The following is a 23,523-nucleotide window of genomic DNA, read 5'->3' as shown; positions in this document are numbered from 1 at the left end:
GCTAATGAGTTTTTGAAGCGACTTATCACTGTCATATCTCGGATCACGAATGCTGCTGGTATGATGCGATTTGTTCTATCAGAACTTTCAGTTTCCTGTACAAAGTGTCAGCGATGTCAATGCCCAAATGACACCTTCCTTGCTAATTAATTTAACATTCGACTCGCCAATTAAACAACGTCGAGTGTTTCGGAGTGCTCGTAACATTTTGAATGCGAAGATGCCCGGCTGAAGATTAATTAAAGCGAGTCTTTACAACATTAATCAGTCGGCTTTCATTCCACTCAAAGAGTCATTCAACGGCAAGTGAGTCCGAGTCCGAATCCGAGTTTTAGTTTATGGCCAAAAGCCACTCGAAAGCTGGCTCAAAGCGAAGCTCGAACTATGGAACGAAAAGTGCAAGTGTTTTATGTTTCGCTTTCGTTGGTCGCAGAGCTTTCAAGGCTTTGGCTTTGGCTTGGCTTGGCTTGGCTTTCGGTTATGATATGGCCAGCAGATCGTCTAGCAGCTATAAGTTTTGGCCCAAAGCTCCGCTCCGCTCAGCTCTCGTACCGCCGATGGTGCCGTCTCGCTCGGGCAGCCAGCTTTGGATCGGTTTTGGACTCCGTGGAGCGTTCCGAGCGATCGTTAACTTTAGTGTGCGCCGACCTGTTTCCGTAGACGGCCACAAAAAACCGTCAAAGACTTAGCCACCGACTCTTTTGGACATTGATTTCGATTCGAATTCGAGAAACGGTCGCTGAATTAAATTCCCAAAAAATTCCCAAGTGACTGTCTGCTATCAGAAGATATATATTGTATATATACATATATGTATCATGTATATCAGGTATATAAGTGCATCGGCAAGATCGTGACGTCAGGGCAGCTCAAAAGTGCAATTCCCCAGCCAAACAAAGCTCAATTTGCGATCCGCCGCCCGCTTCAGCCCGCTTTCGTAATAGCATCGTGCAAAAAAGCCAGTAAAAAAAGTTGATAAAAAAGTGAATCTGCTGTCCGGCATCCCGCTCGCACCCAAAGCCAAGATCGTACCGCTGCAGTCGACGTCGCCGTCGCCGCCGTCGCGCTCTTCATTGTTTATGTTTTTTTGTGTTCTTCCCCCCCCAGAAGGTGGGGAAGCAAGCCATAATAATAAAAGCAATGCGGCGAAATTGAGTGAAAAATAAATTTCGTTTACGAAAAATAATCAAAAAATATCGCAGCGAATGAGAGGAAAAAATTCACTGCCAAGCAAATTTCACGCCGTATTTAATCGTCGCTCACCGACCGCCTCCAGCTTAATCGCTGCTCGTCTTTCTTTCCGCCACGTTCCGCGATTCGCGATCGCGAGTGTTCTGTGCCCCGATTCTGGACAGATAGCTCCGGCTTTAGCCCCAGTAACGGCCACCGATCTAATCCGATCCCGAGTCCGAGTCCCAGCCCCATCCCACCTTCCAATTGCTCGCCGCGTCGCGTAGTCCAGCACTCGAAACAGATATCCATCCTTAAACTTGAAAAGTCCAACTCACAAGATAGAAGATAGTGCTGTGTGCCTGCCTATGAAAGTGCTGAATAAAACTTGAAAACTCCTCGAAAATCCGTTTGATTCGCCACCATTGTTTGGCCAGTGGAGCAGACAGGAACAAACTTAGGTGAGGTTCAGCTTAAAAATATTTTAAGTAACTAGAAAATGGGAAAGGAAGCAACAGGAAGTGCTTGAAAGTTAATCTTTCCATAAGTGCAACACTCATCTCAGTATAAATTTCTAAATCAGCAGAAGAAGTGTTCCTACAAATAATAGATATATTGTAGAAGCAGTTGGATTCCGTATCCAAGTAGTCAGCACTTTTGGTCTTCTGCTATCGTAGATCTTTGATTATTACCTCATATACCAAAAAGTGGTTGGGTGGCTCCTACTAATTTGCAGACAAGTTTCGGGGCATAATTATTACCACACATGTGAGTTTGGTTTTGAACTTGCTAATTGCGGAACCGAGCCAGAGGAACTGAATGCCAAATGGGATGTGTGAGATGCCAAGGAGGCGAGATGCAGTGCGCTGTCCCTGTAAAACGAGATTTTTCTAGAGCAGGATCTTGGCTCTTGGGCGGGGAATACTATACTATACTATACTATACTATACTATATGTGCCATATGTACGTGCACAAGACTTTTGTCTGGCTTTTAGTTCGGCCCACAAAATGGGCTTGTTTCCCAGTTTTAAGTTCAGTTCGAGCGGGTTTTGTTTTATATTTTTGTTTCGCTGAAACAACTTTTCGTGCCGACTTCTTGTTGTCGTTGGTGTAGTTGTTGGAGTAGTTGTTGGTGTTGCTGTGTTGGTGTTTTGTGGGCTTATTATCCCATTGTTGTTGTGTGTTTTCCGTTGGCTTTTGCGAGCCTCGAACCAATGCGATTTTGTAATATTGCTACAGTTATTATTGCCAGCCACGCTTTGCTCTCCACATTTCGTAGTGAATTTTAGTGATTTTGCTGCAATTATTGCACTTTTGATTTCAACAAAGAGTGAGAGCGAGAGAGTGCGAGAGAGAGAGAGAGAGAGAGTGAGAGAGGGGGACGAGCTTTGAGCTTTCTGATCGGCCTTTGTTCGATTATAAATCCAATATACCCACACCCCATGGATTCGCCACTTTCTATGCCATTGATATTCTGCGGAACAACAGCCCTTCTGGGCTTTGTCCAGATTTTCCATAAATAGGCATTATTTGCGCCATTCGATAGCGATCATTCATCAGATTCGGTTTGGCGTTTGATTCGCTTTCAATTCATCTTGTATCGAGTGTTTTGTTTCTGGGGATCTTTTCAGCGTTTTCATTGACATCGGCGAAGACGAAACCCGAGTAACCTGTTTGTTTATATTTTTATTTGTGTTGTTTCAGTCGCCCAGCCACTCAGCTTACTAAGTTGTTGTTGCTATTTCAGTTTGTTTAGCATTCATGGAATAGTTTGTGTCGGTGTAGTCAATGTACTCGGTTATGTTTTATTTACCCATAAACTGTTTGCCCGTAAAGTGTTACTTAAGCTTAACCTTTTGCGTAGTCATCATTTTGCGAATTTCATTCATATTTCGCTGGCATTTCATGTAAAATCCTGCTCAGCATTACTTAAGCTACTAATAGGTAAAATATTTATTTTACTTTTAATTAGTGAACAGTTTTTTAATTATATCCTTTGTGTTTTCTTTACCAAACTATAGCAATATTTCTATATTTATTGCAAGCCCATAAAATTTCCATTTAAATGCTAAAAGTTTATGATTGCATCGCCACAAGCGGTAATCGAAAAAAAAAAAACAACAAAAGCCAAATGCAATGGGAATAAAGTTAAAAACCCATGCAAACCATCACACAAATCGAAGCAAAGTTGAAGTCAAACATTTTAGCCGACGTCTTCTTCAATTTCAATTACAATTTCACTTTCATTTTCATTTTAATGCGGTTTATGGCTTTTCCGACTTCGACCGCAACGCCAACTGCGGCAGCGCAGTCGACTGCGACGCCGACGCAGCACGCAATCAGCGCAAGTGCTTGTTGTTGTTTTTGCAGTTTGTGGCAAAGTTGCATGTTGTAACAACGGCTGGAAAAAATCATAACAATTGCAAGAGCAGAAGCCAGAAACAACGAAAGACAGGAGCAGCAACTCAGTTCCGAAATGCAATGCTTTTTACTCTGCTGCTTATTCTTTTGGCAAATATTTCATTTATTTTCTTTCGCTGCCTTTTCGCTTGTCATTGCCCATCTTTAAATTTAATTAGTCTCGCATATTACGTATACGTAGTGTTGTTTTTTTTTTATTTGCCACCTCTTCCTTGCCTTTGCCTTTTGCAGTTTTTCAATATTTGCGCATTTTATAATTTTATAATGGCATTTTGATTATTATTTCGTATGGTGAAGAGGGGGGGGGGGGTGGCAGATGTAGAAAAAATAACTTCAAGCTTGTTTTCGGTGATGTATCTCTTGTGCTCGCCCTCTCCTCTTGCACATTACGTATACGCACCGGGGGCCAAGTCTTTGTTGTATGCAGAACCATCGGCTAGATGGTCTTGGCTAACCATCTAATATACATAAATGAATAATATGCTCAGGAACAGATGCTTAAGACAACCATTTAGGCGACGGCCCTGAAACCAGTTTTGGCAGCCATGATCTTCGATGGATTATGTCAGCGAACCTAGAATTTAAATTGGTCTCATTCAAATATTAGTGTTTGACATTTGGCCCGCACTTTATATCTTTTTGTTCGCCATTAGCCAAATTTGCACAGCTGTTTTTTCTTCAGCTCAACTCGCGTTGACGTGCTTTCAACAGCGGACTAGCGACTCAAGGTGCAGGTTCCCAGACCGCATTCATTGTTTTATCATTATAAAACAATGGCCAAAAGATTCGCTCGCCCTTTTCCAGCCAACAGGCATACAAATGCAAAAAGTTCAGGTCACAGACACTTTACGTAATCCCCACCGCCACTTGATCGCTGTCTGCAACTTGCAGCGGAATTGTCGGCGAAGTATCGGCTAAATTTATTATCTCCTGGGCAAAATGTTCGCAGTTGAACTTTGTTATGTCACATTTTGGCCGATTTATGTGTGATCCACATATTTTTTCTGCGTCTGTCTGGGAAATGGGTTGGCTGCGTCACTCATACGCCCTGTGGTTCCAGTTCTTCTCGCAGCCAATGTCGCTGTCAGACAGACGAGCGATATATGCGGGAAATGGGTTCATTATCAAGCCAAATGGTGTGCTACTGACTCAGGTGCTGACACAGGTTCCCCCAATCCCCGATGCTTATCGGCCAACAGAAGCAGCTGTTTGTCTGACACACCGCTGGCAGAGGATGGTGGAGAGAGGTGGCCAACAACTGTCAATGTCAATTTAAACTAAAACGCTGACGCCCTACAAAAAGATCGAGACAACGAGCTTACAACAGAGTCGCACTCGGCGGGTTGTGTCAGCAAATCATTAAGAAAGCAAAAGTTAAAAGCAGCCAGCAATAGCACACAAAAAATTCCCATAAACCGAAACAGACGCTGACTTTATGGTAAAAGGCACAAGACCCACAAAAAACGAGGGGGGGGGGGAAGGGGAAAGAAAAACATATTCGGCCAGGCGGCATAATTATGCGGAAGCTGACAATGCAACTTGCTTTTCGGTTTTTGGCGGCTTTCGGGGGCTTTTGGCACAGTTCCATTCCCACTTCCATTTCCAAACACTTTTCGGCCAGCTTCTGTTTGAAGCTGTTCGGTTGACATTTGATGATGCGTATCTTTTTGTTTTGTTTTCTATATACTTTTTCATTGGCCCGTAATTATATAAAAAATATGAACGGGAATTATGCAAGCCGAGTTCAAGTCAAAAAACAGTTTTGCCATAGCCGTAACCTTGAGCTGGCTCAGATTTAGATTTATGCATGCGCACATATGGCAAATGATTCGACCCTAATCGGCCTTAATTATGCAAATGATAGACCAAATCGAGTTGCCATCTTGCCTCATAACTGTTTCTCTATTCCAACTGATTTGGTGTGGTGTATTGTAATATGTGAATCGGAATATCAACCAGATTGTTCGCGGTCACCTAAAAGCCGTGACGTTTTGGTTTTTTACTTTATCACCATCGCTGTTAAATGTGCGCATGAATTTCCTGATAATTTGGCGTGCAGCCAATGCACATTAGTTGCGATTCAGTTAAAACTTTTCAATGCTCTTGATTCACTTTTGCTTTTGGGTGAAAGTCTCGCCGCGAAGGTTGCCAACTGGCACTTTCTGTTAGCATTGATGCTTTTCTTATGGACTTCTGACGGCCATTACATGGTGGCAAAAGTCGGTTGACCTTTGGCCAAAATGGTTTTCATATTATTTGGAAGATTTTACACTTATTTGTAGCTACACATCTTTGAACGTGGCTTGCAAGCTTCCTTGTCATGCTTCTAAGCTCAAGTTCGTGTTCTAAGTCTTTTGTTTTGAAGCGCTTTCCATGTTTACTCAAAATATCGATTCCATTTTCTCATTTTTGCCTGCCCGCCGGCTGAAATAGGAAAAAGTGAACTTTCCTTGCGCTTACCTACAATTTTCGCCAATCCATGAGCAAGTGTCTTGGGGCATTGGCCTTGGGCTGGGTACCACCCACATTTGGCAATTGCTCAGCCGAACATTTCATTACGATTGATGATGATCGATTCGCCGGCGAGACTTTCTTTCACTCGAAGTGGGCCACGGCAGTTCGGATCTTGCAGCACGTTGCATGCAAATTGTGCAAAACCTTTGGGATATAAAATGTCATGCAATTTGTCGTAAATGTCGCTGAGAAGTTGCGACACGGCAACGTGAAGCGGCTGTTGCTGCTGCTGCTGCTGTTGCTGCCTTTGTTGCCGCTGGTCAGTTCTGTTTGTTTTCTTGGTTGGTTTGTCAAAAGGTTGGATGGATGCTGTTACCCCCTCGCCACGCATCGCTGCATCATTATTGACAATTAGCCGCATTCGATGGCGGGCGGATGTGCAACTGCAACTGCAACGGCAGCACAAACAGCAATCAACAGGGCAGCACAAGATTGTTTTATGCCTCGAGGCTGCTTCTTGGCCTTATGCAATAATTAATTACTCGGCCAGCGGGCCAGAAAACTAGGTTTCTTTCTACAAAACTAAAAGTAAATATTAATTGAAGCAGCAAGCGGCGTTTGAGTTGCAACAACAGATGCTAACTGTACTCGCGTTGCAAACACAGTGCTGTCCATTCGAGCATGACCAGGACGGGTTTGTGGGCAGGGAACTAATGGTCATGTGAGGTGGTAAGACCATTATTTGGGAAATAAATACTTTGCATGCTGGCCCATTGCGTGAATATATTGGCAAATGGGATGTGGCTAATAATAATTAATATTTAATTTATTTAATTTTCGTTTCCCCTTCGTCTCTTTGCAGTTTAAGCATTTTTAAGGATTATATTAGCACCCTAGGCGGCCGAAGCAGTAAGATGTCCTCACCACTGGTCCTTTTCACAGCGCTCCTCCTGGTCAGCAGCACAATATGCCAGGGCCTGCCAGATGTAAGTACCCGCAGATATGATCAATGCCAAGTGCAAGAACTCATCAATCAATCGGTGCGATATAAATAACCTTTGGGCTCTTATAATGCCATAAAGCCAGCTGTTAACGGATAAAAAGGGGCAAAAAAAAAAAAAAACGAACAACAAATGGCCGCCAGTCGGCGGTTTCATTGTCATTCGCATTGTGCGTAATTAGCATTTCGAGAAATACAAAACATTTTTTGTATATTAATTAAATTACAAAACAGAGCAGAGCGCAGTGCCGAAGAGAGTCGTCGTTAGAAATAAAACATTGGCATTGTGTGTTTGCATTGTGGGCCAGGTTTCTGAGTGCGCCTGTATGGGTACGTATCTCATTGACACACAGCACAGCTTTTGTCTCGAGTTTTTTTTTTGCTTTTCGTTTTCGAGAAAAAGCTTGGCCAGCAAAATTATGGCCAAGGTCGGACGTAAAAAGTTCTTGTAATTATTTCAAGTGAATTTCAGACTGTCCCTCCCTCCGTTTGTTTACTAACTTTTATTTTATTATTCTGCTGTCGTTGGCCATTTGCTAGCCGCCTTCTTTACACTTTTCTCTTTCATTGTCACTGCCTTTGTTGCGGAGGTTATGGCTTTGGTTGGTCGCTTGGAAACTTTGTGATTACAGCAGATGGTGGTTTATTTCGATATTGAACTCCAATTTGAACAATTTCCAGAGGTAGAGTAGGCACAAGTTTGTGGTTTAGTTCGTATTGATTGCAAGCAGTAGGCCCTGACTTTCTGATCCGAAGCTCTTAATTTGTTATTCGAAATTCGGTTCAAGAATGGTGCGATTCGAGACAAGGGATGGCCGTACGATAAGCGTAAATCTGGCTCTGCTCGAGAAATCCTTGGTGATCCGGGAGATGTGCCGCGTTGGCCAGGTCCCAGAGGATGAGGACTTCGTCCTGCCGCTGCACGGTATACACAGCAATGTCCTGCTGAAGATCTTGCTGTGGGCTGAGTACCATGAGAAACACGAAGAGCCCGCCTGGGTGGACAGCAAAGATCCTCTTCCGGCCGAGGAGATTGAGCTGCAGATCTCCGATTGGGACAAGGAGTTCCTGCGCGTGGAAATCGATAGCATTTGCAAAATCATGGAGGGCTGCAACTACTTGGACATCCCTTGGCTCTACAAGCTCTGTGCCCAGAAACTCGTCTTCCTCAGCAGCCGAGAGCCGGAGACGCAGTTCAGCGGTTACGTGGAGAAGATCCCAAGATTCCAGGATCATTTCATTGAGCAAATTCAAAAGGAATAGGGTGATTTGTAAAAGGAACGTTTGGGCTAAAATTGTCTCTTGGCTGTATTCAAAACTGCTGAAATTCAAAGAATAAAAAATATTAATAATAATAGTAGTAACTTTCCGTTTTCGTAACCTATTACAATGAAATATTCAAATTTAGCACGAGAACCCACATTTTATTTTCACGTTCCCTTGACTTTTTTTTTTTGGAAACACTTAAATATAGACCATGATATTTTGGGTTCCGATTTTGGAGCAAGTTCGTGTTGGCGGAGACATCGACCCCCTAGCCTTGCCAAAGTGCTGGCATAAAAAAGTGCCCCATAAACGACTTCGTCTCCGTTTTCCACTGCAATTAAAGTTGACACGCTACACCAGCAACAACAAAAGCGACTAAAACAGCCCAAGTAACAACAACTTTGACGAGGCCCTTCAAATCCCAGCCGAGCATGAAAAGAGTGATGTAAAAAACGAACTGAGGTTGGTTCATGCAAAACACCACCAGAATATCGATTCGGATTCGAGTGAGTCAGCAGTCGGCAGTTGGCAGTTTTGTAGGTTTGCATTTTTGCTTTATGTGCTGTCAGAAATGCAAAGGAATATGAGATATCTAAATGTTTGCGGCCTATCAATTGCCGGCCAAATAAATTAAGCCTTTAATTGTGCAATCCAGAATGGTTAGCCGCACGATTTGTTGTTGTTTCCTGGACTCGTATTTTGTTATTTATTTATTTATTTTTTGTTTAGCTACTGATCGGCTCTTTCGCTTTTTGTCTACAGCTGCCTGCTCTGTGTCACGGTTTGAGATTTGCTTTATTTCTATTTAATCATTTTTGAGTTCGGGTTCTCGGGTCACGTTCTCCCCGCTGTTTTTATATATATAGTTACTTGTGTGCGTGGAGCTACAGGAAAATCGGTCGATTGTCAGTGAATGAGTAATTGTCGGTTGTTTAAGAGATTATGCAATCGCAATGGAAACGCATAGACAGCGTACAAAAATGCAAAGATCTTAATTGATAATCCAAGCGATAAAGGTAGATATTGCAGAGATTCTTTAAAAGATGATAAATAAAATGGGTGTATTAAATCAATTCCACTTTAGTCTTACTTTAAACGAAATTGCCATTGAAGTGAATATTTTTAGCATTCGATCCGCCATATTCACCCAATTGCCAGACAAAAAAAAATCACTCAAATTTGCCATTCCGATTAGACGCAGCTCATTCCGGAGGTTTCGTAACACCCTGAACTTTTCACACTTTGTTAATCGCTGGCATAAATACAAAATTTCCAAAAGCGAGAGAAGTTAAAACCAGAAAATTTAACGCCGACAGAAGCGGTTGCTAATTTCCGCCGCCTGTCAGCCGAGGCGACAAGGTCAACACACCCAAATATCCAAGGAAATGGATTGAAAAGAGGCGAACGCCGACGAGTTTGCAATTTGCTGGCTGCCGCTGCCATCCATCCATTTGCAAAAGCCCAAACGAAGTGCCAAACAAATCTTGAAAATCATTTCTTTGTATTTGACTGACTGCGCGAAAGGTCGATTGACACTCTTTCGAGCGTCTGCCGCTGTTGACTTTGACCGGCTGATAAAAACGCGGGGAAAACAATTGCACAACAAACAGTGTTGGCCATAAACAGTGTATTGGCCTCAACCAGAGCCAATTTGAAGCACACTTTTTGCGTTAATATGGCGGCTACACCTTTTACTTTGACTTGACTCTGATTGCACTTGGTCGCCGCCGCCGCCATCGAAGCTAAAGTCGTCGCAATGCCGGTTATAGCGTAGCGCGCACACCGGGCGTATGAGTAATCTCGCACAATTTCAGTAATTGCCCGCGCAGCAGCACCAGCAGCACCAGCAGCCCCAGTAAAATCCAAATCCAAATCAAGCAGCAGCAACACAGCTAGCCATACAAATTACAAACAGCGCAAATTTCACAACATCCGTCATTGCACTCGGCGAAAACCGAAAATAAAATCAAACTTTAGCTTGGACAAATAGCTGGGTAAACAGCAGCTTAATGGCGATCGAATCGAATGACAACTCGAGCTAGGGCTGGATTTGCTTCGACGGATATCTAGACGCAGTTGATTTTGGTTCTCGAGTTTCTAATGAACTGCAATTTGTGGGAAAATATGATAGTGAATGCAGAGAACCATTTGAGCAATATGGAGAATGGGTGTCACTTCAATAAGGAAGACAGACAAAATTATATAAAATGATATAAATAATAATTGATTACCAAAAATAATTTGCGCCTTCTAAAATAACACTTAAAGTCAAGAGTAGAAGGATTACCTAAATATTATAGACACGAATAATAGCTTCTTAAAATTAAAGACGTAATTATTCTCGCAGCTGGCCAGCTGATTATCTGTAATTAAGTGCTAGCAATTGTCTGCCGAATTTTGTGGAAAACTTACCGCTGGCTTTCAACACCTTTTGAGCTGTAATTTGTGATGCCTATCAATGATTTACATAATGTTTGGGCCATTTGGGGACTCTAAACGGATTTTCCGGCTGTGGGCCTTTGGCAACCCTGGTTCTTTAATCGCCGCTGGTGATCTTGTTCATTGGATGCCGTCTTTTTTGCATAATTCGTAATTGCCGATCGTAGTTTTTTCTCGCTCATTTGTTTTTAATTGCGATTAATTGGCCACAAGGGCCGCGGAGCTAAGTGTTGATTGCTGTCTGGGTGTGGTCGTTTAACTGGGAGATTTGCATACGGAGAGGCCAAAGAATAATTGCGAGTGCTGCAGGTGCAGAAACTTTCCAAATGCGGCGAGTCGAGAGCCCTAGAGCCGGCGATTGCACTCAACTCCAATTGCACTCGAGTGGCCAACTCGACGACGCACCAAAAGAGTAGAGTAGCTGCCTGCGTCTGCGTTTTCCTTTCTCAAGCCTCAGTTTCACTTTCAATGGGGCGACGACGACGGTGCGATGACGGCAAAAGTTGCTCAATGCGACCCCAAACAGCTGGCTCCTGTTGGCTGTGGTCGAAAACACGTTTCAAATGAAAGTAAAAACTCTTTGGCATTGTGCCGAGTCGAGGCGAGACGAGACGAGCGTCTGAGCGCCAAGAGTCTGGTTTTTTCTTCTGCCGTTTGTTCACCTGCCAACTAACTTTCCGCGGGATTTCAATTATAATAGAATTATCATGCTGGCACCTTACGGCTATGCCCGCCAGTGTCATCACCGCTCATCGGCGATCTTAACTGTAAATGTGAGTCTGGTACTTTGGCCAAGACAACTGGCCATCTTGTTCGCCTTCGCTTTGGTCTGCTTTTCTGATTTCGGCTTCTTTTCGACCGTTTCTTGTCCGGCGCTGTCGTCATTTGCAGTCAGTCCATTTCTGACTCACTTTAGGCCATTTTGGGCAAAATAAATGCAAGAAATTTGCCTAAATTGCAGGCCCACTAGCCGGCCAGCATGCCGCCAGCAAGTTCGCTGCCTGAGTCTTTTGTTTTTGTGCTTGCATCTTAGACGTTGTTTAAGGAAATTCTACTCCAGCTTTGACCCTGTAACAGATCTTGTTTTTGTGGCCGCTGCTGCTTTGCTGATTGGATTGCAAGTGAGATGCAGATCTGGCAGATAAATAAAACGGAAATGCATTTGATGTACGGAAAAAATCCAAAGATTGAGTCATGTAGAATGTCATTTAGAATGGCACTTTGGGCACTCAAAGCAAAGTAGCTTATGAATGAATTTTAACTACTTCATTTACAGAAATATACTCGTTTTGGAAATTCCGCACCATTCTTCGGGGCTAAACAAACTGAATAGAGGATTGAATAAGCGCTGACCACAGTCGCAGATTAAAAGCCCATTAATATCAATACGAAATTAATTTGATTTTAATTGAAATTCGCAATTATGGCCAAGCACACAATGCGCTTATAAAGAAAAAGTTTACACGCAACTCGGATAAGATTGCTATTCGATATTTATTTCATTGCTTCTTGTTCGATTCGCCTCGTTTGATTCGGAAATACTTAAATACATGTGTGTGTCTGCTCACAATAAATAAATCTATCAAACGCCACATTGACCCTGACCCAGTTGGCGAAGATACTCAAAACCCAGCCGATTCGGATTCGGATTCGGATTGTGACTTTGGCTCTGGCTTAGTCGATAATCTCCAGATAGCTCTTGAGGGTCCAATGCAAACAGCAGACACGAACCAAGAGAGAGCGAGCGCCACCAACGAGGCTTGGCAAACAAACACTCGATTATTGCATTGAATTATTGATAATTTTTCAATTATCCCCTATCCCCTATACCATTTCCATCTGACAATTGCTACAATTTGTTGTCATTGCCCCGGGCAACTAACCTGAATTCGTTTTCTGTCTCGCCTTTGTCGCTTTCCAGTTGCACAAACAAATGACGCCGGAGCAGCTGCAGTCAGTCTTCCACGTGGACACCCACGACGCAGTGCCCCACTATGAGCTCGTGCAGCTCCAGCACCACGAGAACAACCACAACCGCCGGCGGCGGAGCATCGGCAAGGGACCAAAGGTCAACGCCGCCCTGCCGCCCCACCACGTGAAAAAGGATCTCAGCAAGAACGCCTACTACAGCGAACTGAAGCACGAGGCTCTCGCCTCGGGCGGCAACCACCTGTTCGCCCCGGAAGTGAGTGCCATCAAGTCGCACAACGTCTCGTTCAGCGCCTTCGGCCAGCACCTGAACCTCTCCCTCCGCGCCACCCAAGGACTCTTCAAGGGCGCGCCCCACCAGCTGCGCATGTGGACCGTGGGCAGTGAGCCCAATGCCACCCACGGCCTTGACCTCCAGGAGATTGTCCACGAGCAGGTGAGTCGTGTCTATTCTATGTCTATTCAGCTTAAGAAGATATACCATAAGAGGGTTTATTAGGTTGGAACATAAACTAGGATAGCTTATAGCACACCCCCATATCAAAGTAACGTAACCCGGCATTATGCCCAATTTAGTTAGTATTACAATCGCATTTCGAAGTTGATTGGCCCTCCTATTAGTGTCATATACAATATTTTCCTGCCCTAAATTGGCGTTTTGTTGTAAATGTTTTCCTTGTAAGTCTTTCTCTTACCGCACTTTCATTGCTTACATCATAACGTAAAAAATTATTATCATGGTTTTTGTTGCGTTTTGCCTTTTGTACGTTTTCTGATTTGTTGATTCGCCATACTTCCGCTTGTGGTAGGCAGATATTTTGTTTCAGCTTTTATCGGGCTTTTATATATTGTTTTGTTTGGCTTTGCTTTTATTTTTTACAACACTTCGCTTTGCTATTTTTCAGGCATTTAATTACCTCGGCTGCCTTTGCTTTTATTCGTATCTAATCGGAGTTAATTGGGCACGTGATAAAGAGATTTTCTTTTATTTATATAAACACTTTTGAGCTGGCATTTAATTACGCTCTTTGTTATCTCTGCTTGTTATGGTGGGCAAGAAAAATAATCACGAACACGTCGGAAAATCATGCTTAAAGTCAAGGACAGGTGGAAATCTGATTAACAGATCGAGGGGTATACATGTATGTAGCAGGCTGAAAGGCTTAACCTTTTTTATATCTTGTTTATCATAACGCTGGGCAATTCCCTACACTTCGTGTTGGAATTGGAATCATAACAATTGGCATTAATATTTACTCTGTCCACCCACGAGTTCCTAAAAAATTCAGTAAGCCGCATTGAGCCACGAACGTGACTTTTTGTAATTACTGATAAAGTTCACTTTCTTTTCATGGCTTGTTTGTGTTTGCTGGTGTAATTCAATTTTCCCATTTACCCATTATTCATGTGGTGGGCGTGTTTCTGGCCTGCGAAGTACAATCAATTGATCGCACTTTAAATTACGAGTCTTATACTCGGCGGATAGAGTGTAGGGTCTGCGGGGTGGGTGGGTTTCTGAACACAGCATAATTTTGAATGCAAGACACCACACTTCGGAAATGAAAGTGAAATGTCATGTCAGGCGACAGCCGAAAAAGAAATGAACCCGGCGACTCGAAATCTTATGTCTTTGGACTTCGCCAACTGCGGAGTTGCTTGTTGTTGCCTTTTCTGTGATTTATGTGTGATAATTTCTGTTTTAAGCCAGCCACTGCGAAATGCGGAAAGATTCGTTTGACTTTTCCTTCATTTCTTGGGGGATTTTGTCGTCACTTTTAATTAAAAACGGAATAAGCTGTGGCTGTGTTTTTGGCCATTTTCTGCGAGATTAGCTAACCCATGCAATGGCATATTCCATTTTCCCCCTTGAATCTGGTGACTTGGCAATTATTTAAGTTTTCTGTTTTTTGATCTCATGCCACAAACAAATGGCCTCAAGATATAGACCACATAACTACAGTATTTCAATGTTTTCTATGTCGGATTTTTATTCTGTTTTTTTGGTAATGGCGGCACTTTGTCAGAGACCTTCCAGCACAGCAGTCGAAGGAAACAAAAAATGCCATGGAAAAAACATTTATTCTAATTTCTGACATTCTGTGTCTTTTTATTGTGCCTTATTGTTTGGCACAACCGCAAAAGTACCGAAAAATAATTTTCCATTGATATCTGGTCCGAAGAACTGACCCCGTTTCGTTTTTTTTTTTATTTACGCGGACAAAGGCTTTAATGGCTGGGGAAAATGTTGCGTTTTACGCTGTGTTCGATTGCACATTAAAATTAAATTATAAAATAAATGAGAAAAGTGCAGCACCCGTTGGTTTTGCGGTGGAAATTTCTCTACCTCGCCATGAAGTTGGAAACCTTGCTTCGTGCCTTTTCCACCCTGATACTCCAATAGTTGTTGTTTAATACACAGGCATGCCAAGGAATTAAAAGGCAAATACAAGGCGTTGCTCGGCACTCCCACTGCCGCATTCAATCGATGAAGGCGATAGGCCGCACTCAAAGGTCAGTGCAGCCGCAAAATACCAGAAATGAGGCGAAATGAAAACAAAAGTCGCACAGGTCTCTGAAAAAATGGAAACGCTCGAAAAGGGGAGCGTTGAGTCAAGTAAATGGGACTGTTGTACCAGAAGTTGTGGCCCACTATGATTTGTGTGGGTAAAAAGCTGGAAAAGCTGAAAATGGACATGGCTAGGGCTTGAATATTCAGTTCAAATTAATGAATTCCCAACAAATGCCTTATAAATTGAGTTTAAACTATGAGCTCACCTCGGTGGAACTACGCTTTCAATTTCACAGTGACTTCATCAATTAAATAAAATAATGCAAATATAAAAAGTGCTGTTTGCCTTGTTGATTCGGCTCAACTTCCCTATTCGTTGGAGCAACAACACAGAAGGTACTCTAAAAGCAATCTGCAGCAATTGATCGGGGATCATGGATCATGACTGTGGCGAGGAGAACAATCCCTTTCGGCTGAGACTGAACCACCTGCCCGTTCGGGACTCTAAGGCTCGACAATAACCATTAAACGGGGCCGCAAACGAAAGACTTAGGCAACGAACGCGGGCATTTGGCGGGCATTAGTGATTCCACCCCCCAGCCGCTTTCAATATGCAGCTGCCCGCCGATTGAAAACTGAAAGCACGCTAATTAAGTTTTCAAAATGCATTTTTGATGGGTGCTAACTCGAAGTGCATAATTAAAAAAAATAGTGTGTGCAAGTGCAGCAATGAAACTGTAAAAGCATTTGCTGCATGCCACTTGACGCCGCCGCTGCACTCGTTTCACAAGACGCAAAATTGTATCTTGTCATTGCAAAACGATTCCAACTCGTTGGCGGCGGCGACGGAGGAGAGCATGATTAATGAGCTGGCGATTTGGCAGCTGAATGAATTCGAAATTAGCTCATTGTGTCCCACTCTCTCTCTCTCTCTCTCAATCTGCTATCTGCAGCTAGCTATTTTTTAAATGTGCGGGCGATGCAAGCTGCGATTCCGCAAAAAAATCCACAAAAAAAAACTCGAGGGGTAGCAGGAAAACTTTGTGGCTTAGAAAGCAGTTTCGCCTGCATTTCGCCTGCTCTCCCGCTTCTTTTTCCTTTTTTTTTTTGCGGCTGCAATCGGTTGCATAATGCCGCCAAGTTGCTGCCACGGCCTGACAGTTTCTGTGGTTGTTGTTATGCTCATGTTGCAGCTATTGTTAATGCCGCGCGGCTTGCTGCTTTGTAGCTTTGTAGCAACAAGTTGGCCCAATCGCTCCCTTTTAGCAGTGATTAGGTCTTGGGCCGAGTAACTCGAATGTTCAGGGATCTGTGTTGGCAAGCAAATCTCCAAGCTCCTCACAGAGCTCAATGGGTCACATAATTGGCCGAATAATAGACAAATAATGGAGATACAGCCTTGGCATTGTCTTCGATTCAAAGCCGTGGTGCTAACAACAAGTCCAGTGCGACTCGACTGACATACAATGCATAGTGGTGCGTAATAAACAAGCTAACTGCCAAAGCAAATCAGCCGACACACACACACACGCATGGCTAAATCCGAAGTTATTATTATGCGCAGCTCAAATGCGGCCAATGCGGCGTATGCGTAACGACGCCAAACAAATCAACGGGCAAACAAAATAAGCCAACAAAAGCGACGCCCACACGGCGTCTAATGCGTTAATTGTCGGTTAACTTGGCTAAATGGCTCGTGGACCTACAAACTGAAAGATTGTGTGGGATTCACTATGGCTCTACACATTTTCCCGTTTGAAAGTTGAACTTTCGTTTACCCAGCAGTTCGAACAATGGCAAATTATCGTCTCTTTTCGCTCGGGTTAAGGGCCTGAGACTAATGCCCTAACCTTCTTCTCGCATCGGCCAACAAAACAAAAATCGGATGGAGTTCAGAGGCTAATTTTCACTTTGCCAAGTTCGCCGCTTCGGGTCATTTGCGTGTGTTTCTTCTCTCAACTTTTCGGCTTAATTTGCATAACAAAATTGCCAAAGAAAGAGCCAACGAAAATGGGCTAAAAAGTTTCAGCCAGGAAGTTGTTGAGTCTGGTGGCTTTTACTTTCGTTTTTGGCCATCTAGGTGCCAGAGTGCTGAAGTGAAGCACTCAAGAGGCTTGGCTTTAATGGAAAGGGCTTTCCACACTGCAACTTACCGATCCTTTAATAATGGTTGGGCAATAAAGGGTCATTCTTCGCTATTTTAAAGATTCTGTCGCCCGTAGCATATAGGAAGGAAAATGGCTCACCTTTCTCCAACCTTTCTCTGGCCAAACAAAAACCATTTATGGCCAATAAAATTATAGACCAAAATCAAAGCAAGTCCCTTGGGGCAATCGAGAAATTCACCGCTTACGTAAGACAAAAGTTGCAGCCAAACAAAAAGACATTCCGGTCAGAGCCTAATCTCCGCAAAGAGATCTGCATAATGTCTTGTAGCCATTTGTAATTAAAAACTTTACGGCGCCATAAATAAAAAAAAATATATATATATATATGGCCGGGTTCAATGGAAGTGGAATCGAAGTGAAAAAGTCGAAGAAAAAATGCGCGACAGCAAACAATTTACAATTTGCAAGTCAACTAATTAAAAGTGCAGCCGAGGGAGAGAACAAATAAGTCAAATTGAGAATGGGTCCCCATGTCCATGCAAAGTGGAGTCAAGAGCAAACGGAGCAGCAGAATAAGTGGCCAATTGACAGTTCATAAATACTATATGGCCAAAACACTTGGCCAGGCTCCAAGCTCCGAGCGTTGACAACTCGACACTCTGAATCGGGCTAAGACTTGGATTTGGATTTGGTTTTTGGATTTGGACTCGGATTCATGGCAGCCGAAATACGTGTGGTGGCGTGGGGGTCGCCACTTGCCACTTGTTGCTTTGAACTTATTTTTACACAAGGTCGTCGTGTCCAACTAGCAAATACAACAACAACAACAACAACAACAGCAACTGCACAACAGCGGTACAACAAGTTACAACAACCAACCGGCGACAGCGACAGCAACAACGAATTAAGCCATAAATGCCTGCTGCACATGAAAAATTTGAGTATGTCGTTGTTGCTGCGTGTCCACACGCTTGGCGGTCACTTAACAATCCTAACCGACTTGGCCAAAACCACGCCCCGTTCTGGACAGCTCGGTAATTCGATCGAAGCGATAAATAATTGCCCGGCTCTGCCGAATTGCTGTTAAGGGTGTTCTAGGTTGGTTAAGTGACTTGCAAATATATTTCCTTAAAAAGGATATATAAATAAAGTAAGAGAATATAATCCGGCATAAATGATTGGTGTTGAGGAGTCGCTTCAACTGCTAAACTCGACTCCTTGAAGAGCAATTGAATATTTTTAATGAGGCTTCGTGCAACTTACAAATGCGAATCTAGATTATCTTCTGGCTGACAGCTCCCATCAAGCAAGCAAAAGGCCAATGGCTGCTATTCAGTTTTTACCCAGATTTTGGCACTTGACTCACTTTGATGCATACGAGTACGTATACGTAATGCCATTTATAGCTCCAGTCGGGCGTACTGCGATTAGTAACTGTAGATTCGGATACTCGGACGGGGGCAGTTATGATTTATGCCTGTAATTTGATAGAGTGCCGGCACGACAAGTTTTTGAACCTCGGACGCGGTCCAATGCCAAACGCTGTGGCCGATGTCAAGTGTCAGATTACATTTATTTCGATATTTATTACAGAATCCAATCCAATTGAATGGAAGCGAATTGATTTGAATTGAATGGTCAGGCTACGCAGGGGCAATTAATTTAATTAGTCTGACCACAGCGGGCCCGAAGATAAGCCGTTGAAGCTTAAATTTATGCTAATTTGCGGCTAATATCCCCGGGGTATTTGCTCGGCTCTCGCCTTGAATTGGCAATGCAAGAAAACCCGAACCGAATCGAATGTCTATGTCACAGGATTGAGAAACAGTTGGACTGTGGCAAAAAATCTAAAACGCATCTAGAGCAGTTGGCCAAATGTCAGAAGCTTAGGCTTTAAGCCGTGCCAGCAGCGCCATTTTCATGGTCAGTCTAAAGTCTGCCGCGGCACACACGGCGTATGAGTGACGTGCATGCTGAGGCGTCACATTTGCCAGCCACGAGCATAAATCAAAGCGCGGTGTACCGCTACAGCCTCCACTGCCCCATGCTCCTCCAGCTCCTGACTAAGTGGCCAAGTCCTCCTACCACTGCCACCTTTATTTTTTCTGACCAGCCAAAGTTGCATTTAATTAAATTTACCCACTAACCACGCGTTTTGTCTTGGCCAACTCAGCTGCGGTGGCCACCAAATACATGTGCATTTGTTATGCCACGGGAAAGAACAAAACGAGAATTGCCTTAAATTTTAGTAATGGCCAGCTGCGGCTGTGTACCATGTATTTGCTTTACATCTCGCGGAATGTGCGGAATTTAGACCCGTAAAAATATGTAAAATGGCTATTTAATTGCATTTTTATACAAATTATATTTTATCACCGCTCAGCTGTCCAACATTTATAGAGCGTGTGTTATGATTTGATTGGCTGTATTTAGATTTGGTAGTATATATGTTTGCATTGCATTTTTAACTACTGACATCAATCGATGGGATTGCTGTTAATTGAATAACTAATCCAAACATCATTTACATTTTATTAGCACCATATACTGTTTAATCGAATTTTAATTACAATTATAGTACTATTGTAAATTAAACTTAACCCTTTTTCTGTTTTGCAGCACACCAGCAACGATGTGGGCGAAGTTTTCCAGGACGAGAAGAACATGGCCGCGATCTTGATGCGGCGCCACATGGAAACCGGCGACCTGATAATGGTAAGTGGTGCAAATGTGAACAGGCCCGCCCCCCCACACCCACATCCCAAGGTCGTTCTGCTGCACTTGCAGTGCACTCCGTGAACGTGCCACAAGAATTTCAATTAGCGCTGACCATTAATGGTTGTTCTTGGCGTTGTTCTGTTACAGTTTTTATGCCGATTCCGAATCGGCTGTGTACTTGTTCGATAGATTTTCTTGTTGTTATGACAGACGGCCATTGTTATGGTCAGTTTTGGTCTTGGCCACGTTAACTGCCGGCTGTCGCCCATTTCAAATTGGGTATCTATGCGGTGGGCATTACAATTAAACGCCCGTTGATCGGATATTCAGAGCGATGGCGGATAATTTGCGGATTTAGACAATTTCTGCTGATTAAGCATTAATTTATCGCCACAAAAGTGTTCGGGCCAAATAGGCAGCTGGAAATGTAAATGGCCAACGTAAAAAACGTGTAGAAAAGTCCAGGGTCGACCATTGGATACCCAATTAACTTCGGTCGGTTTTCTAAAACGTAACTCAAGAACTTTGGGTAATTCCTATAATTATCTAGCTGTTCCAAGCCATCAGGCAGCAGTTTTTGATGTCCTTTGTCAGCACTCATATTTATCGACTGTCCTGTATACCCCATCAATCTATCGTACTCCTTTTTTGTCTGCCAGCACCTTGGGTCAATTTGACAGGAGTAAAAATTGTGATGGCGTATGGGCGATAATGCCACAATATATTTTGCACTAGGCCATAAGTGTTCATGTTGCTAGAACAAATACGATCGTTTAGGCGTACCGATATGGTTAGGAATCAGCATAGATAACTTGCGGCCTTGGTAAATGGTCAGTTTAACCTTCAGAACAGAATATTCTTAGCCACTGTATTCAGTTTACTTTTCATTCATTAATCCATAAAAATTGCAAGTATTGTATTGTATTTCCTCACCGCCAATTACCAAGGTTGCCATAATACTCGCCATTGTGTGCCATTCCTGTTTATGCTTTTATTTAGCAAACAATTTAATAAAGCGCTTGCTATTTATACTTAACCAGCATCAGATACATTCTGATGACGTTCAATTTAAAGACAATTGGCAATTAACATGGCACCCATGAGCGGAAATGGAGACCAATATGCAGGAACAAGTTTTTCGGCATGGAGGAAGTCTGCCTAATTACCGGCCATTGTGTGTGGGCTCTTTTCTTTTCCATTTCATGGCGGGCGTTTGGAAATCGAGAGCAGACCAACCGTCTTGTGGGAAAAAGAACCGAAAGATAGAAACCTTTTCAACTTGGGCTGCATGGAGAATTGCACAAGAGCAAATGTCACAATTCAAGCAAATTAATAATCAACTGGCCGATCGCACAACAAATGAGCGGCGGAATCAGAAATGGCCAACAAATATTGGCAGACAATAAGGTCAATAAACAAGCTTCATAGCCAAAAGTCTTGGGGCCTCAACTTAGCCTCTACGGCATTATTCGGGGCCTTTATTTTGGCAATTTCTTGAGCGGCGCTGACGTCTGCTTGGGTTTAATTTGTTAAACAAAAAGTTGGATAGGGAAAAAAATGTGTATTTCTGATAATAATTACTGACAGCCAATAAAAGGTCAAACAGCAATGTCTGGCCGGTCCGACTTGACCGACTTGTTATGGCCAAGTGCGCCGTTGCACCGGCCGACAAACAGAAAAATTCATAAATAATATGTAGAAAATAGTCAGCACACATGTGAGCATGAAAAATGTTTGCTGCCTGACATTTGGAGGCGCAAAGCCGGCGAATTGTTTCGCAATTGGCCAAATCCAAAACCAAAACCAACACCACAACCAAAGCCAAAGCCAAAAGCACTGGGACGCAGCTGTGCTGACCAAATCCAGTGTGGCTTCCGGCTTCGGTTTTGACCTTAAACGGACGGGCTCTCAAACTTCTCGCCATCGAGATGAAACTGCCGCTGCCGACTTGTAATTAACCAGAAGTCGAAGATGTCTGAGTCGAAGATAGTTGCGTAAGACTTCTTCTGGCCCGGTTGATCGGATCATTGTTCAAGAAATGCCGACAGGCCGAGTAGCCGGCACCACCTCCTCCAACGCCACATTTATGGCCACTTAATTAGTGCCACCGAAGGAGTTGTCGACCATATAAATGTGTGTATTACTTTAGGTAATTGATGCTGCTGCTGACGAAACCTGACAGAGCATTCAAAATATTTTACGACAGTGGGATGAATAAGTGTTGTAATTAGAGGATTTTAAAAAGAACATGTTCATACGGTCGTATTATACGCCTTCAAAACTACTTCGACAAATGTAATTCCGAAGAAATCCGTCACTTGGATATACTCATAAAATAGTTAACTATAGTTAACTCTTCGGCCACTGTCCACTGTACGAAAGACTTCAGACACGAACTGCTTTTAGCCCGTTGCAAAACATTTTCATAGGAAATTTCAAACCCACATTGTTTTTGCCGGCGATTAAATTTAATTACAGCTTACTTAAGAGTGGACTTACACGCACCATTTGATCAGATACTTGCGCTTTTGTTTCGTTTGACAGCGAAATATGTTGGTCCAATGAATAATTTATTAAATAAGCTTCATTAGTCAGCTTGGTTGGCGTTTATAGATTCTTCACGAGCTGCGATCCAACTATTCCCACCATCAGTTGCTATACTTGAAAATGATGCATCCCATAGCCCAAGTTATTCATCATCTGTCCGTGTGGGAAATAAAAAACCAAAAATCGAATGCGATTCAATATGTACATGTCAGAGGTTGAAGGTCGCACCGAATGCCATTAGCCGGCCGACCTGGACTTGAACATCGAGTTGAGTGCTGTGTCCATTATTTCTGAGCCACCCACTGCCAGCGGTGGTAATGTATCCAATTTGACCCAATCAATGTTGACATTGACTCGTAATTTCACACAGAGAAACTCTTACATGCGAATATTAATTTCACGGCCAATTACTCTCAGTGTCTTAGTTATGTTTCTTTGGATCTTTGGCGAATAGTTCCAAAAATTGATGACATTCATTTTGGAGACGGCTAATTGTTTTTAGCCAATTACATGCCCCCCACCCCCACCCCAGGGAATTTATCAAAACGAAACGAGCTCAAGGGAACCAACCAACCAATTTTTTCGAACAAATTGTAATAATAACTCTGAGTTACTCTTCTTTGCCCGCAGTGCTTACGGTCATTTGTGTACATATATGCACTTGAACAAATAAAGTATTTTTTTGCGGGGCGGGGAGGGGTCGGCAAGGCAGCTTGATAAATGCTAATTGCGGCCAACGTCAGTCAAATCCAAAATCCAAAAAGACGATGCGTGCGGTCCCTGATGAATTGGCTGCAGGTGATGCATGCATCTTATGTCGGCGCTTCGACTGCTAATTACTATTGCCCGCTGCTCTGAAAAGTTTGGCCCTGAAACTGAAAACAAATCCACGAAATGCATTTCAGCCACCTTTCATAACGAGAGAGTGGCTTATGTAAGAGCAATTATGCAGCACTCGTGA

General features: G+C 43.1%; 2 protein-coding genes across 6 annotated transcripts in view; both read left to right on the top strand.

Moving 5' to 3' along the window:
* The first annotated feature begins 632 nt into the window (after window positions 1-632).
* Window positions 633-23,523, top strand: part of sona (sol narae) — a 44,919-nt gene continuing 22,028 nt past the window's right edge. For all 5 annotated transcript variants that reach the window (NM_001144274.3, NM_137983.5, NM_001274229.2 and 2 more), the window contains exons 1-4: window positions 633-1,631; window positions 6,909-7,032; window positions 12,673-13,116; window positions 19,917-20,012. In NM_001144274.3, coding sequence (NP_001137746.1) covers window positions 6,961-7,032; window positions 12,673-13,116; window positions 19,917-20,012 — 612 coding nt within the window. In that variant the 5' untranslated portion in view covers window positions 633-1,631; window positions 6,909-6,960. The remainder of the gene's footprint in view (window positions 1,632-6,908; window positions 7,033-12,672; window positions 13,117-19,916; window positions 20,013-23,523) is intronic.
* Window positions 7,801-8,414, top strand: CG15800 (uncharacterized protein). The gene has a single exon (NM_137984.3). The coding sequence runs from the start codon at window positions 7,836-7,838 to the stop codon at window positions 8,307-8,309; it is 474 nt and encodes a 157-aa protein (NP_611828.1). The 5' UTR covers window positions 7,801-7,835; the 3' UTR covers window positions 8,310-8,414.

The sequence above is a fragment of the Drosophila melanogaster genome, chromosome 2R (genome assembly GCF_000001215.4).
Source record: "Drosophila melanogaster chromosome 2R".
NCBI classification, from domain to species: Eukaryota; Metazoa; Arthropoda; class Insecta; order Diptera; family Drosophilidae; genus Drosophila; species Drosophila melanogaster.
Note: the sequence above shows the minus strand (reverse complement) of the source record. Positions and strands in the feature narration are given on the sequence as shown.

What these genes read in the sequence shown, in the direction of transcription:
- CG15800 (NM_137984.3), top strand. Translation starts at nt 7,836, where the DNA reads ATGGTGCGATTCGAGACAAGGGATGGCCGTACGATAAGCGTAAATCTG.